At 31.8% G+C, this 19,960-nt stretch overlaps 1 protein-coding gene across 1 annotated transcript in view; it reads left to right on the plus strand.

The window, feature by feature from the left end:
- LOC129234224 (chloride channel protein 2-like) overlaps positions 1–19,843 on the plus strand; it is a 66,600-nt gene extending 46,757 nt beyond the window's left edge. The window contains exons 19-25 of the mRNA XM_054868157.1: positions 5,796–5,910; positions 10,019–10,086; positions 13,008–13,055; positions 14,807–14,839; positions 14,950–15,054; positions 16,048–16,134; positions 16,504–19,843. Of these exons, the coding sequence (XP_054724132.1) occupies positions 5,796–5,910; positions 10,019–10,086; positions 13,008–13,055; positions 14,807–14,839; positions 14,950–15,054; positions 16,048–16,134; positions 16,504–16,695 (648 nt within the window). The 3' untranslated portion in view covers positions 16,696–19,843. The remainder of the gene's footprint in view (positions 1–5,795; positions 5,911–10,018; positions 10,087–13,007; positions 13,056–14,806; positions 14,840–14,949; positions 15,055–16,047; positions 16,135–16,503) is intronic.
- Positions 19,844–19,960: the final 117 nt, after the last annotated feature.

Below are 19,960 nucleotides of genomic sequence, written 5' to 3' on the forward strand. Positions count from 1 at the left end.
TTTGGAACTACCAAATTTTGACTTAATTATAATTAATCTTTACTAATAATAAAGCTGAAAGTCTCTTTGTCTGGATCTCTGTTTGGATGTCTGTGACGCGCACAGCGTCTAGACCGTTCGGCCGATTTTAGTGAAATTTGGCACAAAGTTAGTTTGTAGCATGAGGGTGTGCACCTCGAAGCGATTTTTCAAAAATTCAATTTTGTTCTTTTTTTGTTCAAATTTTAAGAAAATTTTACCGAGCAAATTATCACAACGTGGAAGAGTATGCTACGAAATTATCATAACGTGGAACCGTAACATTGGCGAGCAAATGAACATAGCAAATTGGCGAGAAATTCGTCATCCTTTATTTGTAAATATACAGACGAACCAAATGACCTTGTAATTTTCAACTACGGGCGAAGCCGTGCGGGTACCACTAGTATAATAATAAAAACTCAAAAAAAAAAATTATTAAGTGTGAATTTTATTTAGTTGTGTATGAAAAAAGTATAATATTGAATCTTAACTGTTAATAGTCTAAGTTCATTGAAAAAAAATTGTACTAAGTTAACACATTGCATGCATAAACTGATATACCTCCGAATAAGGGACACCTTTATTTAAGGGACAAAATGTCTGGTCCTATTAGTGTCCCTTATTAAGAGGTTCTACTTTTCTGTAAGAGCATGCTTAAAAACATAGAATCTGACCATTTTTAAATAATTTGACTAAGTTTACTATTTTAAAAAAAATTACTTTAATCGGCGCGCTTTCATTGTTTACTTCTGCCAATGACATCACAAATGATGAAATGCCATTCAGTGTTGCCATTCGCAGAACGTAATATTTAATTCACTACTTTACTCATGTGAACTGGCAACAATATGGTTGATAGCAAGCGTAGAGCGCAATATTTGATTCGCTTGTTGATTATCATAACGTGGAAATGTGGTAGACATATGCGCCAAAAATGCATCATTTGTGACGTCATCAAGACCATGCCTTGTTTGAAAAATCGGACATTTAAAAAAATTAATTAAAAATTAACTGTTGGGACAATGAAAGTATTTTTTGGGTCCATGTTATTTTTTTGGCTTATTCTATCAGTTTCAGTGACTAAAAGTAGTACTTTTTACTGAAGGAAACAACCCCATTGGCTAAATTGGGAATTCCTGATTAAGCTTTAGCTTTAATGGTCTTAGCAGTGTTGCCCAATCTCTATTACCCGAGGGCGGCACCTCATATTAAGTGGAATCTCATAGGCTGGAACACACATAAAATTAAAAAAAAAATCTAGACATCTTGGAAAAGCACAGAAGAAGAAAGAAACCAAACATTGCTTTTATCAACTTCATTTGAGGCAGTGAGAAGCAAAGGGTGAAGGATATACAGTGAAACCTGTGTATAACAATATACTATCTATAACAATAAACTTGACTATACTTGATGTTTTCCTTGGTCCCAGCAAAATGTCAGCATGAACAATCAAGCTTTTATAATGATAACCCGTCTATGACAATATTTTTTTAGGTCCCAACAGTATTGTTATAGACAGGTTTTACTGTAAGTGACAAAATTAAAAATTTGTGGCTAACCAGTACAAATAGTAGATGGACCTCTTCTCTGTCTTGGTTCTAGTAGCTCTGTTAGGTGCTACTGTATAGCATGATTTAGAAAAAATGAAATTTACCTAGGATGTTATCTTTAAACGCGTTGTACTCAAAACTTAAAAACATCCACTTACATCCCTTTGCTTCTCACTTCCTCATTTTTATTTTATTAATTTGAAGTTTTGATCTGTTCATCAGAAACCAATTGCTGATTGTTAAGTTTCAAAATTGCAACAGTTATTCCTAAAATTTAATAAAGGTGATTGGTTGTTTTGGAACATTCCAGAACATAGTTTTTAATTTGTAGCGTTGACCATACTGCCATACTAAGCACAGATGTGGTATCTGCAGTAGAGCTCAAAATGAGAAATTGATGATTAAAGTTTTACATCTAGTTTCTTTGATTTGTAACTTAATTAAATGTTCAACTCACGGTAGTTGTTCCGTAAATAACTTATCTAACCTAAAAGCTTATTTTTGTAAAAGTCTTTAATTAAAATTTATGTATAAAGTTACGACAAATTTTCTCTTCAAAACCTTTTAATATATTAAGTTAATTTCACCGTAAGTGACTATTACCAGTCATTTTTATTGGTATCTGCACAGATTTGACCAAAATAGCTTAGTAAAACTGGCTTAATGTATTATTAAATACTACTGAAAACATTTGCTTCATTTGGATTTTGCTGTTGCTTTATTTTGTTGATTCAAATCTAACTGAATCTGCTTTCTGAAAAATACCATTTTCAAAATTTCAGACGTTTAAAACTAAACCATAGTAATTTTGTGTTCTTTATATTCAAAGAATGTGTTGATGTTATCATTTATAATGTTTTAATTTCGAGATTCATCTTAACCGAGCATGAAAATAATTTTGACAACAGATGATACTTAAACAAAAATGTAATGGCCATAGAATGAAATTCTTTTTTTTTTTTCAGAAAAAAATTAGATATAAATATTTTACATGCATTTCATTTTTAAGAATTTGCATTTTAAATGAAAATTTAAATAGAAAAAGCTGAATATTTACTTGAACATTTATGGAAAGTTGTATTAGTTTTTATCATCAACCTATATCAACTATTCAAAGGTAAACTAATGTTAGTACTCTTTTACAATATAAACTGCTACATTATTAAATATTCTGCTTTATTTAGGTATAAAAGTCGTACCTACATAAATACTAAGGGGAAAAGGGGTAATGCCCAGATACCATTTTAAAGGCTTAGTATTTGTCACTTATGTTCAAATTGCTTTAGCAAACTTCCCAAAATGTGCAGATTCCACTGACTTGTTATAACTTTTTAAATATTTTGCATTCAGGAATTGCCAAAAAATTTGAGATTGAGGTAAATTACTAATGACCACTGAGTGACAATAACTAAATTTTTACAAAATGTGCAGATACCACATCTGTGCTTTGAGCGGCAGCATAACGAGTCTCTCAAGTATCAGCTTCATGGGCTCCATATGGCCTTCGGACCCTAGGTTGGGCTTCACTGGTCTATTTACTATAAAATATATTTTGGTTGGTTATAGATGTAACCAATTAGGGTCTTAATGAAGCTGGCGATGGCTGACATTGAATAACTAAGACACATCAAAAACATCTCTAAGGCCGCCTCTACACTCGACGACTAAACGCGCGACAGATTAAGGAATCGATTAGCACCTCACCTCATTAGCCCTTTGATTGATTATAGCCGATAAGCTATACGCGGCTATCTGCAGGAGCCGGCCGCACAGCTTTTCGTAGTCTCTTGCGACTTCATAGTCGCTCAAGAATCGCTTGAGAACAGCAAATCGCAGCAGAAAGAGTTCTGAAAGAACAAGCTACTCAACCCGCACCAAGTACGCGACAGTTATGGCTAGCACAGACGTATTATTCAATACAGAAAAATTCGTTTTGGCTGTTAGTGAGCACAGTTGTCTGTGGGACCTCTCAGCAAGTGATTACTATGATCAGAATTAAAAAAATAAATAAATAAAAGCGTGGAGCACATTGAAGCTCAAGTTATGATTGCGCAGTTCTCTGATTTGGATACTAAGGAGTTGTAACATAAGTTATTTGTAAGACAGTTATCATAATTTATTTAGAATTAAATTTAAATGAAAAGACGAGTAATTTTTGTAATTATTATAAGTTAATAAAAAACATATGAAAGAGCACAGAAAGCTAAAAATTAATTCTAAAATTAATGTAAAAATAATTGTAAAATTTGTACAATATTACTTTATTCCTATTAATAGTTATTTGATTTTATCTGATTTATTTATTCATTTTTCTGAATACAAATACTCTTTAATTGACTCAGACAAATAAACATGGGATTAGCGGTTGAGAATCAACCACTTCCAAAACACCTTGTTTTAACACATGTTGCCAATCCTTTTATTCGGTAGTTTATACACCTATAAAGGCGGTTATGACCAACAGCCTCACCCAGATGATTATTTCTGATTGCGTTTACTGCCCGCCTATAGATGGATTTGTGTCGATATTTATTCTTATTATTATTTATTTATTAATGGAGAAGATTATTTAAAAACAAAATTCCAGCCTTAGTATTTCATCTTGAATTTATTTAGAATACTTTTTAATTGGTTAAAAAATGAGTAGTTCATTTAACATTTAAGTTTAGTTTCATTAGTCATAACTTTTGTTTTCTTTTTCAATAATTATTATTATTTAATTCAAGATGATTTACTATATGGTTGGGGCAAACCTAACCTAGCAGCGTCGTAATACAGTGATTAGCACCTAGCGCACGAAGCAGCATAATGCTGCCAGGTTAGGTTTTCCCCAACTGTAGACGAAATTGAATTTAGCAGTTATAAGAACGAAGAATTTTTCTTTACTACATATGAACAACAGATTTGAGAATTTGATTTTTTTTTTTTTTAAACTTTGAATGAATTATTCGCTCGAATCTTCGCTCGAATCCCTCTCTCTTAAGTTAAGTCTTGACAACTTTCACTAATATTTGTAGGTAAACTCCTACGAATATTAGTGCAGTTTAATTATAGTACACATAAACTGAAATTCTGTGTTCAGGGCTGAACTAAATTGATGTTGCTTATAAAAAATTAGATACGATGCACACCAAACGTATTTTTATCTCTTTTACAAGCTTATTTCACGTTTTAAAAAACATAAATACGATTCAAACATTTATTCAAGCTTAATGTTCATGTTTTTTTTTTTTTTTTTTTTTTTTTTTTTTTTTTTTTTTTTTTGCATGAAGTGAATGCAATTGAAGTTTCAAAAATATTACATTTGAATGATTTCGTTATTTTATAGCATACAAAATGTCAAGCATTACGACATTGAAAACCAAAATATTGCACCCCTCTTTTTCACTTCATCCATTTCATCCTTCGAAAGCTATTTTTATTGTGGAAATCACCATCGTTATCCTTTAAAAAATAGGGCAAACTTTGAAGTGTTATTGCAAGTATTTGCATTACAAGATTTCAAACATATGTCACATGCGCCGTTTCCAAGTCAGCCTTTGATGTACTGCTTCAAGTCACATGAGCAATCCTTACTGGGTCTTCTCTGATGACTCGTCAACCCCCCGTGTCTAATGAGAGGGATTATTAATCTGTCGAGCGTACGAGTCGTCGAGTGTAGAGGCGCCCTAAAAAGACAAGCAACCATAGGAATTACTTTTAAAGTATTCACAGCATCATCAGTAATTGGAATAGAGAGGCACCATTTCACTAGTTAAACTAGGGAAAATATGTGGGAGGCTCTGTTGTTCTGTGAGTTGCTATATATTTGTTCTAGATATAAGTATATCTGGTAGGTGTTTGGATTTCTGTGTTAAATCCCATCTTGCTCATTCTATAATCATAACACAAGCTGCATTATTATTTCAGAATAGTCCTCGACCGGGTCAGGATTCCATAGGTAATAATTATTGCATGTGATTAGTGTATTACTTTGATGTAAAATATACGTCTGTTGATAGAAGTTGCATTGTCTTTCTCGTGTTATATATTTGTCTTATTAATGTTCATTAAACTTCTTTTGCTTTGTGAAAACAAGTAAAAGTGATTGAATTATTTAACTTAGAACTAGAACATCTGAAAATTGTTACATGTAGTCAATGCAACTTCTTGAAGCAGAAGCAATATATGTTGTCTGTAGATCTTTAGATTTAGATATTAACTTATGATTTCTTTCTTCTGTAGCCTTCCCCAAAGTGCTCTCCCCCACCTTCCCCAGTAGCCACCCCAAAGTCTCCCAAAAAGTCCTTCCTTCGTTATTCACCTGTTAATTCCCCATACAATACCATCAATTCCCTAGGTAAGTTTCATCCCCATAATTTTCACTATATTTCTTTAATCTGTTTTGCTATTTTTTGTCGACAAATTCCAGTGTTTGCCATTTCATAGTTAATTCTGCAATAATTGATTTTTATGTCCTGTGTTTATAAAATTTGTATTGATGTTGGATTGCTAAAAAATTTTCACTTAGATAAACGTTTTACAGAACAGCATAACAATAACTATGCTGTTAGAACTGAAAATGTTAAAGATTGAACAAACTGATGTACAATGCCTTACAGCACAACACCTAGATGCTCAATGCAAAAGCTTTCAAAGATCAAAAGTGTTTGAAAGGTGTTACTAGTTACAGTTTTAATCTGATTCCAAAGCAACAATTATAGACTACTGGCCATTAAAATTGCTACACCAAGAAGAAATTGCCAGAATTAAGCTAAATTTTGCACACGTGATAGCAAAATTGACATTAGAAAGTTATTACAGAATGAAAGCAAATTGATCATTTATTGTTGGAAAAATCTCAAATGAATGGAGGTTTAAGTACCCTGTTAAGTCACCTCTAGCGTGAATGTACGATGTACGAAGCAATACAATCGGGTATTGAGGCATAGAAGTCTCCTACAATATCCTACGTCATCTCGCACCGCAGTTGCTGTGCCACTCATTCGATCAAACTCATATGCATGTGTTGGCACTCACGACGGGGCTCCCAGGAGCCATTTTTTAACATGACAATGCTAGGACACACACAACAAGGGTGTGAAGGGACTTCCTTTTCCATATTATCACTTTCTCTGGTCTGCACGATGCACTGATTTGTCACAAATCGGGCATATCTGAGATCACTTGATATGGTTAATCGGCCAGCCTGTAAGTTTGATCAAATTAGTGGCGCGTTTACAGCAACTGTGGTACGAGAGGACGTAGGACATCGTACAAAACTGCAGTGCCTCAATGCTCGACCGTATTGACTCTTACATTCAGGCTACAGGTGGCGCAACGAGGTACTTAAGCCTTCATTCTGTTGTCCTCTTAAAGGTAGACCAACGGATGTGGAATGGTAAGTTCGGGAGAAATGAAACAGTGGAAACTGAATTTCAACTTAAATAACATTTTATTCAAAAACATGTGTAAAATGTAAATAGGCAAAAACAATCAAACATTTATAAAAGGTAAATCCCCTATTAACAATTCAAATATAATAATACCCCCCAACAAACAAATATCACAGAGAAATATCACAAGATTCAATTACTTAAAAATTATCAATAGTTCTAAAACGTTCCTAATGTTTTTAAACATTTACCCTACGCCATGCCACAATGATGGTAGCTGTCCAGAAAACTATTTTAAATAATCATACCACTGGGAGTCCATACTTTAAACTTGGCACACAAAACAACGAAGGCAACATCCATCTGTCGGATGTTCAGACGAGTTGAAAACGTCCACACGTGGACAACAGACCAGAATCCGTGGTCAATCAATCCTAGGCACACCTATGCCACAGAAAAAGCAGCATAGGAAATTTATCAGCCCAGCTTCAAGCAAAACAGGAACCTTCCACTAGCAGAGGATACCTCACCATATAGTGGATTCAATCCAGTCCGACCGGCTCCGTAATCGAGTATATGCCAGACGAACCTTCCGGCCCTGTTAGGCCTAATACTTAAAAAAACATCAACTCTTCAAATTTATATTTCTTTAAAAAAAACTCCTTCGTTACTTGTAGGGCACTGTTTTAGAACATCCTGCTCTGTTAGCAGGCTATTGAATCTTGTTACAACATTTCTGAAAACCTCCACGTCCTCTGCGTGGATAAATCAATCCATTCGAGCACACATGCTCAAATCAAAACACACCGTCTGCAGAACGGAAGCAAATCATAAGAGATCGATCGATTGATCGACTTAGTATTTAAACCATCTCTGTTACCCCGACGCAATGACGTGACGTGGTCAAAATTTACATATGTTGCATCTGAACGCAACTCACAGTTAATCCTTTAACTGTTGCTATTTCTTAAATTTGCATTCTTGACTGCTACCAGCAGAAAGATCCTCAACTCATTGAGGCCTGACGTCACGTCCGCCGATGGGCGAAACACGTGATCGACTTGTTGGGTGTTTAGTCACTTAGGGGTTTCATACATACGCCCGCCGGATAAATTACGTCTTTTAAAACCGGGAATCTCTTTTTCAGACTAGTTTGAATTTACTGGCGAGTTTTAAAATTAAAATACACTATATCTTTTTACGAAATTGCTCCAAGAACCTAAAATATATGGTTATGCTAACACATTCATGTGGGATTTTTCCAGTAATCAATGATCATTTTGCTTTCTTTTTGTAAAGTGTTCTCTAGTGTCAATGTTGCCATCACGTGTGCCAAATTTTGTTTCATTCTGTCAATTCCTTCTGGGTGCAGCAATTTTAATGACCAGTAGTGTAGGTTGTGACAGGAGATTGTGGTCAACAACACGAGGGAACCAGTAACAACAATGCAAATGCTTACAACTCTCCCAGAAATTCAGAAGTAGTAATAATGATTTGTTCAACTCTGACTAAAGAATGCTGAGATGAAACCTGGTTATTATGCACCGAAAAATTCCTTTCTGTGTGTCACATGAGTGCTGTACATAAGCACAGTATTTAGACTTTTCTAAATTGAGCAGAAACTGTTCATGAAATGCAGTAATGTTTTTTTTTTAGTATTTGTAGGTATATTTTTACTTTAAATTATTCTATTGGCATGAAAATTCATTCCTTCATATATATTGTTCTATTTCATGGAACAATATTGGTGAGGGAATATTTAATGTTTCATTCCTGAAACAAAGTAAATTTAAAAGTTACATCTTCAAAACTTGAATTCTGTTGAGTATCAAAATGGGTTTCAAATTAAAAAAAATTTCCGATCTCTTCAGTAACATGATGAATTTATCCATAAAAGGAAAAATGCAATCCAGGGGAAATAAATAAATACCTTTCTGCTGAGAAATGACAGGGAGTATCCAATGTTGTTTGGCACAAATAAACACTTTACTAAATACAGATGTTTTAGGTTTTCCAGGAACCCATTTTTCAATTCAAAATTGTGAGCTTTCGGATGTAAAGAAATCCAGTCATCCAAAAGCTCACAAGCTTTCTATACTCTCTGAGTCTTTGTTAATATTAATTTTTATATTAAACTACATTTTTCAAAATATTTTATTGGAACATTATTATGAATGATTTCCGTAAAATATAAAATATGAAGTATTACGAGAAAAATGTAAAACAGCCGACATTTTAATTTTGATTCATATTTTTGTTCTAATTTTTTTGCCTACATTGACTGTTAACCAATTTATAGGCAACAATTTATAGGCTGCTTCAAAAAGTCTACATGCAAAAAGTATGATATACGTTGGATATGTTAATGATTAGCCCCATTTTAATGTACTTTCTCAAAATGGATTTTAATCATGCTGCAGTCTACTTAAAAATTTTAAGATTAAAAAGGTTGTTTTTTTTTTTAACCTTTACATTCATATATTTGTTGTATAAAAATTTTATACCTCATATAGAAAGGAGAATGCTTCCAAAATGTGTATCAAATTTCAATCCCAATGAATTCATGACCTGTTCACACAGCTGTTTATTATGCTGTACTATTACCAACAGTATTGGTTTAAATTTCTTATCTGTTTCAATAGTATTTCTCTTTTTTTTTTCAATGTAATGTAAACAAATGTCATAATTTACTTTTTTAAATATAACATATTACTACAAGAAATAAATACTTAGTGCTAAAATAATAGTAAGTTTTTTTAAAAATAAAGGCATAAATTAGTGAAAAATTTCAGCCATGTTTTAAAAATTACAAGGAACACCTTTAACAAAAGGATGTAAGTTTATAAATGTAAAGACATTCAACAAAAGCTGGTCTGATGCAATTTTATGTTTGTTTTTTTCTTTTCTTTTTAAAACATTGGTGATTATATTTTTACTATATTACTATATTTAGTGGTAAAGGTTTTGTAAAATGAACTATCCTTATGAAATTTTGTTTTGTTTAATACTTCAAGTGACATAAAATTATGAGTAAAAATATATATTATTATATTTGTATACACAATTTTCTAGATATCCGTCTCAAACAAGCTTTTGAGACTGTGTTTAAGAAAACTCTGACTTCTGATCCATTTGAAAAGGTGATTAGTACTTTTTGTGATATTATAACCATCTTTAATTATTTTAATATTTTTGTGTAAATTTTAAAAATGCTTTTATCCCAATTTAGTCATTAAAACTAGTTGAGGCAGCGAGAAGCAAAGGGATGTAAGGAGACTTCTTAAAGTTTCAAGTAAAATGTGTTGTTCAGGTCCTGGGTAGAATTTTATTCATATATTTATATTATAAGTTTTTTTTCTACATCATGCCTCATTGCAGCACCCACGTTGTCTACCATTGCCATCACTTGCTACGATACAGAAGAAGATGTATTGCACCATTTGTACTAGTTATATCTAAATTTTCAGTTTTTGCACTTACGCACCTTTGCTTCTAGGTGCTTCAATTTTCTTGTTAAAAGAAAGTACTTGACTTTTTTTTGTTGTCTTTTTTTTAAATAAATAAATAGAAATGCAATCAACTGCAGTTATAATGGAGTCAAAGGTCTTGAATATTTATAACATTAACTCTTTTGTGGTCTAAACCCTGCCAGAACTTGGGATGACATTTTCATTAAAGGAGAATAAGCTTGAGAATTTTTTGGGGTCGTAATTTATCTCTTCCTATCCCATAAATGAAAGTTTGGACTGTATTATTTATTCAAACCATGCTTTTTTCTGTAATTTCTCATTACATACTAATGTTTAGTATATTTACTTACAGTATAACTTCGATTGAATGATACCTGATGAATGATCGATGAATGATCGATACCTGCATGAATGTATATGCTCCTCAATTTGACAATATCTTTGATTTAATGATAACGTTTCTCAGTCCCTTCACAATCATTAAATTGAGGTGATACTGTAGTCTTCTTTATCTTTACTAATAATAAAGCTGAAAGTCTCTCTGTCTGATCTCTGTGACGCACATAGCGCCTAGACCGTTGGGCCGATTTTCATGAAATTTGGCATAAAGTTAGTTTGTAGCATGGGGGTGTACACCTCAAAGCGATTTTTCAAAAATTCGATGTGGTTCATTTTCTATTCCAATTTTAAGAACAAAATTATAATAACATGGGCAAGTAAATTACAAAATTATCATAATGTGGAACCGTAACATGGACACAAGCCAATTGGCGAGAAAATTCACCATACATTATTTGTAAATATACAGGCGAACCAAAAGACCTTTTAAATTTTTTATTACAGGCAAAGCCGTGCGGGTACTACTAGTTTTATTATAAATGAGAAAAGTATAAAGTTAACAAAAAAAAAAGTATTTTTAAAAAATCATCATAAGTACTTGAATCTTCAGTTTGGGGGGTAGGGGAGGATTGTGATTCACATTAGCTCAGATCTGAAATTGCTGAGACCAAGGTGATATAGTCATCAAGATTGATTTTAGAAATTTCGAATCACATTACATACTGTTACAGTAGAAATGTCTTACTTGTATAAGAACTTTTATAGAGACCCAGGCGGGGTTTAAACTTTTTGTGTGCTTTCTAGTTTACTAAGAAAAACTAACAAAGCATTAATAAGTTCATTTCAATAAATGATTCGTTTCAATAAATAGTTACATTTTGTTAAATAGTTTATTTCAGTTTTATAACAAGAACTTCTCTTTACAATATTCTTTTTTTTTATATTAATGGAACCTTTTATGTACTGTCCAACCACGGATTGCATGGAATTTTCAAACGTCCAGATAAGATGAATCTATGTGAATAAGAGGGAAAAGTAAAAATTTGATGCGCATATTCCACTCATTTGAATGAGACTCTGCTTCTGCAAAAGCTGACATCGGTAAAAAATAATAGATTTGTCCATTTCCAGCTGTAAAACGGATGTTTGTCTTTCCATACAATCCCTGGTCAGACAGTACAGTTCTGCATTTTGTTAAAAAGTGGAAAATCAAACACATATTCTTTTTATTGCCCCTAATGAAAACTTTTATTTTATCAAGCATCACTAAACAGGAATTTCATGAAAATAAAAATTTATATCAAGCACTATTATTTTTTTGTTGTTTTGCGTAGAGTTATTCTGTTGCTATGTGAAGCAGCAAATTCATCTAACACTCTCTTACACAAAATAGTAATGCAATTTTTTCCTGGATTCTATCAGCATCAAAGTTTTCAAACATAATTTCATTGAGCTGCGAAGGGATATGGGAGTCCTACAGCTATCAAAAATATTCAAAATTGGAAAAAATTATAGAGGGGGAAGACTCGCTCTTTAATTCTAAAGCTATTAATGCTTTAACTCTAAAATTAAACTTGCTTGTAGTACATTTTAAAAAATTAATTTAGCTATCATTTTTTTTCAATGATAGGAGTTTAACCCTTTACCCCCCTCCCACCCCCCTGGACACAGCTTTGTATAGACCCAAATTATTTCACATTAACACGGTTGTCAAAAGATTTTTTGTAAATATAAATATTTTTTGAATTTTGAATTCTTCATTCAATTAAAAACTGAATGCATTTGTTGAGCACTTGAGATCATTTAACATTAAAACATAAGCTGTTTTAAAGTATTTGCTGTTTCAAACTATTTATCTTACCAAAGTTATTTTCATTAAAGTTTTACTGTATGTTGACCTTAATGTAATATTTTCCAAGCAGGCATCCATAATCCTAGGTTATGCATAATTGTATATTGTGTATGAAGAATTTAATATTATTTATTTATTTATTCTTTTTTTTTTTACTAAAGTTAAAACTTTAGTAAATTTCTGAGTAATTTTTTGTCTTATTTTATTTTTGTGTTGAATTATTTACTGCATTGGCTTTGCTACTTAAATTTTTACGTACAGTAATGTGTCTTGATTGTAGATATTTTATGGGGTTTTTTTTTTCGTATTTTTTAAGATGTATACTTAGCGCTGCATTTTTATATGTCTGTGATACTTAGTTCCAATTTTCATTCAAAAAAGATTTTGTTGTTTTCAATAGTTTGAATCCAGTGTACCAAGCACACCTACTGTCAGGAGATCTCAACAGGTACTTGAGTCTATTTTTCCTTAATTATAATTTTTGCATTATTATGTGCAATTTCTTCGTCTTTTTCTCTTCAGGTATTTAAAATAAAATCAAAAACAATAAACTGTAGCAGTTTAAATAAAACTGAGTAAGTGGACATAATTTTTTTTACAAAAAATAATGCTTAGAAGTCAAAATTCACTTTGTATTTTTTCCTTTAGTTTTGTATTTTATTTGACTTGAAAGTTTTCTTATGACTGAGAAGTGTTTCTTATTTACTTTTGAGATATATAACTGATTCATTCTTTTTAAATCAATTAATTCCAGCACACTTCAGTCCCGTGTTTTACTTTTTTATCTGAAAATGTTCATTAAGTTTGAAAAGTTTGAAAGAATCTAAATAATTAACTCCACAAGAAGGATTTAAAACCTGACTATAATTGATGTAGCTGGAGGATTCGCTTCAAGTAAACTATATGAGGCATATGAGACAGAACCTGACATAGAATGTATAGATAAAAATGTGTTTTATTTATGCATATATATATATTTAATTTTTTATCTTATTATTATTTTTTTAATGTTTATATTATCAGTATTTTATTCAAAATATCAATAATGCAAAAAAATAAATGTTAGCGGTAACAGCATTCCTATGTACCCTGAAACACATGTGTACATTTTTCCTGAAAATTTATGCATATTTACATTGCAATATTATATTTTAATGTAAAGTAGTGTATCATTTTTACAATATTTTTTAACATGAAAGCATTTTATTTCAAACTAATTTTTTTTAACTCATTCTAAATAATTTAGAGCTGTTGCCTAGTCGTAAGTAATGCTACAGAACCAGTTTTCAAATTGGAAAAGCAATTTCATTTAACTTTGGGCGCAGGTATCTTTTTCTATTGAGCAATCACATTGCTTATTGTTCTCATTTGACTGTTTTGATGTCCTATGATTTTATTCCCTCCCCCCTGGCCTCCATCTACAGCACCACCCTCGACCAGCCCCTCCTGATGCTGCTCCTCTAGCGAAAACAGTCTCCAGGTTGCGTTCATATCCTACACATCACATGCGCATACATACCTAACTGCACGCTCACACACTCCTACATACACACCTGCACACAGACACAAACATACACGCCTACATACACACACACACACTCGTGATTGCGAAAAACATAATTTGAATTCCGGATGTTAAAATTCAATTTAATTTTTATTTATTTTTTTTTCTTCCTTTTCTTTTCTTTAAAAAAAAAAAAACTTGTGTTATAAAAACGATACCAAAGTGTTAGCATACATGGTAACGCAGAAGTAATGTTCATATCAAAGCAGTGGCAAAAATTCCTGTACTTTTTTTTTTTTTTTTTTTTTGATATTGAAACTAATAAAGTTGGATTCTAGGCTGACTTCTTTATTTCCTAATTTTAGCTGATATTTTTTAACTAAAATTGTCCTCAAAAGAAAGTACCTGTTTGTCAGACTTGAAAATTTAGAGCATAGTTTTTAAGTTTCAAAAGCAGCCCTTGAATTATAATTTCTGCAAAAAAGAGGGCTAAATGTTTAAAGAACATTATATATGTATAATATTTTAATGTAACGTAATTAGAATGTACTTTATCTCCAAGCAGAAGTATTTTTACTTTTTCCACCAGAAATAATGAATAATTGTCCCTTAAGAACAATTTACTTAAGTTAAATGTAAATACTTAAAGCATGTACACATACTTCTTAATACTAATACATTTGTCTTTTTTCTAGCCTAGGATTTTAATTGATATGTCACAAGAAGAAGTAAGCATTTATTTATTTATTTTGAAATTATTCTTATTGTATTTTTATAAATATTTGTTCCTCTCACTTATTGATCTGCTTACTCATGATTGGATGTTCTTTTGTAATAGCAATTAGCTTGGGAAGAAGAACAATTGAACTCTGCTGTAGATTTCGGCAAATGTCATGTTGATCCTGCACCATTTCAGCTCGTTGAAAGAACTACACTAATAAAAGTAATGTGGTGGTTAAAAAGCATTCTTATTGCATATGTTTTAGTTGACATTTAATAACCCTACTGACATTTATTGAATTGTATAGTATGATTTTATTAGCATGGTTTTTAGTATCACATTTATATTTATTTAAACTTTCCCTCAAGGATGATAGCGAACTCAAGTAAAATTTTTTGAAGACGGTCTGACATTTTCAGAAACTATGGAAAAGCCCCCCTCCCCAAGTAAAAACTCTTCAAATATGCATCCAAAAATATTTGAAAAAAAAAAAAACATTTAATTTTTTTTAAAAATAATTTTTCAGTTTTGGAATGTGTTGGCAGCCCAAAAATTTTGTAAACGGCAATCCAAAGTTTTTCGGAAATTTCGGATCACAACACCCTGCTCTCCTTCTTATATATATATATATATATATATATATATATATATATATATATATATATATATATTTAAACAGTTTATATACCACATAGATCTATAGTAAGGCACTGTTTATAGTCTTTGAAGAGACTGATTGTAAGCATTATGTGTATTAATCAGTAGATATACAGTGAAACCTTCAAGGAACTGCCACCAATTAGTCAAGACTTTGCTTGCTGTTATTTGAAGAATCTGAAAATTAATAGAAAATCAGAAATGACTTTTGACCAAACTTCAAGACCGTCGGTGCTGTTGGGTCTCTTGAATGTGAGACAGCAACAGACAAAATTTCTTTGACATTACTTTTTTTTTTTTAAATATATGGAGGTAATTTTTTTTTCTGCATTGTTATAAAAGGTGATTCATACAACAATAGAAAACAAGTGTTGTATTGATTATTTTGATTACATAACTGTAATCATCAATTCTATTTCAATTGTATGTCGTTTTGTTTTATTTGTTTATAGTTTTGACACCATTTTTTGTGTGTGTATTTGTGAAACTAAATTACATACTTTTAATCATTTTGTAAAACAAAATTCATCTTTTTTTTTTTTTTTTTTTTTAATTTAGGTTCATTCTCTGTTCTCTATGTTGGGTTTAAATTATGCATATGTAACTGCAATTGGAAGATTAGTTGGAGTAGTTGCTCTGAAAGAAGTAAGTTCTTCAGAAACATTCTGTGAGAAAGTTTTTTAAGGGAGGAAAAGTAAACTTCATGGACATTTTCTGTACAGAATTATTCAATACTTATGTAATTTTTAAAATATGTATTTATTTAGTTTGGTGTTAGGTATGTCTTTGGCAAACTTAAATTTGTCACTACTTCTTAAGAGATTAAGATTTTGTTCCCTACAGAATTGTGGCCTCTGGTGTAAGAAATTATAAGTTGTAGTTAATTATTACTAGTTTTAAAACTAAACATCTATCTTTCTTTGGATTCTATTCTATTCTTTTCTTTTTTTTTCTATTTTAAAGAAAAAATTTTATGTCTTTTGATAAAATTTATGATTTGTTTTTTCTTTTCAGTTACGAAAAGCCATAGAAAATATCAGCAGTGGACTTTTCATGCAGAGTAGTAATCATTTTGGCAAAAATACCAAATCTGAACCACCATCAGAGACACAATCAGAGTGTGAGGACAATATAGACATTGGTAAAGTTACTGTTAAAAGACAAAGAAGTCAAGAGGACAACCAAAATATTGGTTCAAATGTGTAACATTGGTTCTAAAAAAATGTTCAACATTAGTCCGAGTTGAAGGTTTTGAAAGTGAGAAGTTTACTTATTTCCAAGCAAAGTTTCACATGCATTTATGTTTATTTGTGCAATTAAATATCATTTGTATTTAACACTACAAATGTATGCTTGTTTACAATCAAATACCAAACACCTTGGTATGGCATCCAGAGGCTGCGACTTCACCCTTGTTCGGGATCATCAGTGTGGAACAACCATAACGGAACTGGAGGCAGTATTCCTTTCCTAGAAGCTGAGATATATACTTGCTTGTATCTACAAATGCCAGATCTGATATTTATGATATTTATCAGTATTTATATATTTATATTGTTTTTTTTTTTTTTTCAAAGTTTATGTTTGCACTTTGTCTCTGAAGAAGATTGATAAGCAAATGTTTTTTTTTTCTTTTAAAATTTTTTGTCAGATTTATGTCAATCAGAACAGTCCTGGATAGATGATAGCATTGTGCAATAGTCTTTGAGGGTCTTTAATAGTCTAATAGCAGCTGTGCACAATAAACTTTCAGAAAAATTAAAAAGTGTTTTTAAGGTCTCAAAAAAGTTTGTTCCTTAGTAGAGGAAAGCAACAAACAAACTTGAAAAGAAAAAGAGAAAATCCCCCCCCCCCTTTTTGAGCAATCACGATTGCTTATTGTTTTCATTTGACAGCTTTGATGTCCTATGATTTTATTTTCCCACCAGCACCCTCTGCAGCACCACCATCCACCGGTCGCCCCACGATGCTGCTCCTCTAGCGAAAACCGTCTCCAGGTTTCGTCAATATCCTACACTTACACGCATACATACACGCACGCACGTACAAACAAACACACACACACTCATGCCTGCACAAAGACACAAACACATATGCCTACACACACATACACTCCCCCCCCCACACACACAAACGCTCATACACACAACTACCCACACTCATACCTGCACACAAACACACATGCCTACACACATACACATACCGCCTACACACAAACACTCATACCCCCCCCCCCCCACACACACATAAACACACACGCCTACATACACACACACACTCGTTATTGCGAAAAACGTAATTTGAATTCAAGAAGTCAAAATTCAAATTAATTTCCTTTTTTTTTTCTTCTTTACACTTGCAAAGACCTGTTTTGCTGCTTTGACAGAAATCTGACACATGTTTAGCTCTACATAACATTGTCGTAACAGCTTAAACGGTCTTTGAGCAATAATATATTCCACATATTTGACTGAAATATGAACAATATCTGACACTAATTCAGATATCAAAGAAATCAGAAGTACTGCGACATTGTTTCTTTATATGCTGTTTGCTGTCAAAATGAATTTTATATGAAACAGGAAAGTAATAAGGAGCATTTGTATGGACTGTACATTGAAGCAAGTATTTATGTTCCGACTCTGCTTATGTTCCTGGTCATAGAATCGTTTCCCTGAATTCCATTACTTTGAATTATACAACTCAAAGTAATGGAATACAATAGTGACTTCAAAGATTTAAAAACATTATTGGACACTACTGCAATAACATATTTGTGTTGAAATTTATTATGTAATATTATTAGATGACTTGTTGCAATGAAAGCAACTGCTTAGTAAAGCTCTTTAATTCCAGCAGAGATCCTGCTGCCTATTGTACTAAATATAGATGCAATGTTGTAGTTCTATTCTATCAATAGTCTGTGATAATAATTAGTATTACTATACATATCAATCATTTTTACTAAAAGTATTATGTGAAACTAAAGTATATTATTATTGTGAGATGGTATAAAATCGTCTCTATATATTTTTAACCATATTTGAATCACTTGTGATCTCTTTGCAATGCAACAAAAGTAAGGTATTTATTAAAAAATGCCGACTTTGGTTTTAAGATAAATTTTATGAGCATCAAATATTTATATTTTAATTTCAATAAATTTTATTTATGTCACAGATTTACATAACTTTTTTTTAAAATTCATCATACTTCAATATTTTTACTTCAGTATAATCACTGTACAATTGGGACTTTGCATGAGTTTAAAATGAATAATGAAATCATTCAGACATTCAGAGTGTTCAAATCAATTGGCGGTCAATAGGTTTGAGACCACTAAAAAATAGTTTGGACCACTATAAAATAAATCTCTGTAGTCCGTAAACCTAATGTTCAATCGCTGTCATTAGGAAGCCATTTCATTTTATTTACCTTTTCTATCATATGATTAGTATGATAAAAGTAATTTTGTGCATTTGCATGTTGGATATTTTTTTGTTGCAAATCAATTCACTCATTCTGCAGATATTGATCATGTATAGCTCAAAATTCCTTTTTTTTTTTTTTTTTTTGAGACCAGATTTCAATTCTGTTTGGTATATTTCAGTGTCTGAAAATGGCTCATGATTCTATTTTAGTCATTCTTTTGTACAACATTGTTATTAATTTAGCATGTTAAGTTATTAAATGTTTTCTTGCGTGTACCGAAGCTAATATCAGTATAGTACGTACATCAAACTAGCTAATACATCTAAATACCTTGACCAAAGAGCCAAAAAGCCTTGCCGGAATTTCCTCTAGTGGTTGAATTCTATAATTGATGCTGGATACTCAAGGCCCAATTTGGAAGTGTGGAGGCCCCTAATCAGGGTTCGAAAAGATCATCATATTTTCGAAAAAATCCGATACTTTGAATATATCCAAATATTTATATATATATATGTATATATCTGATATTTTCGACTTGTGAAAGTTAGGATAAATTGTAAAAATTTTATTGGGAGCCCACATTTACCCTTTGTTGTGGAGGCCCCGGGGCTGTAGCTCCGCCTTCCCTCCCCTAAATCCGGCCCTGTGGATACTAGAAGGAAATACAAGTGACTCTAAAATTATAAATCAGTGTGAAATCAATACATTTTGAATTACATCCAACTATTGCATTTTCTATAGATTAATATTTTTTGAAATTATCAATTTATAATTGACACATTTTATTCCTTTGCTCAAATTTTATTAAAATAAGATATTTAGCAAATTTGATGTGAATTTGTTGTATAAATAATGTACTGATGTAAACTGTTCTTTTTTCTTAGAGCCTGTCCGCAAATGATGTTGCACTTTGAAGGGGGGGGGGGGGGGAGGGGCATGAAATTTTGTCAGTTTGTGACTAGGTAGAGAAAGGAAAACAAAAAGTGTGTCATCATGCATTGTTTCACGGGAGTAAGGGGGGGGGGGAGTGTGACATCAT

The sequence above is a fragment of the Uloborus diversus genome, chromosome 1 (assembly GCF_026930045.1).
Source record: "Uloborus diversus isolate 005 chromosome 1, Udiv.v.3.1, whole genome shotgun sequence".
NCBI lineage: Eukaryota > Metazoa > Arthropoda > Arachnida > Araneae > Uloboridae > Uloborus > Uloborus diversus.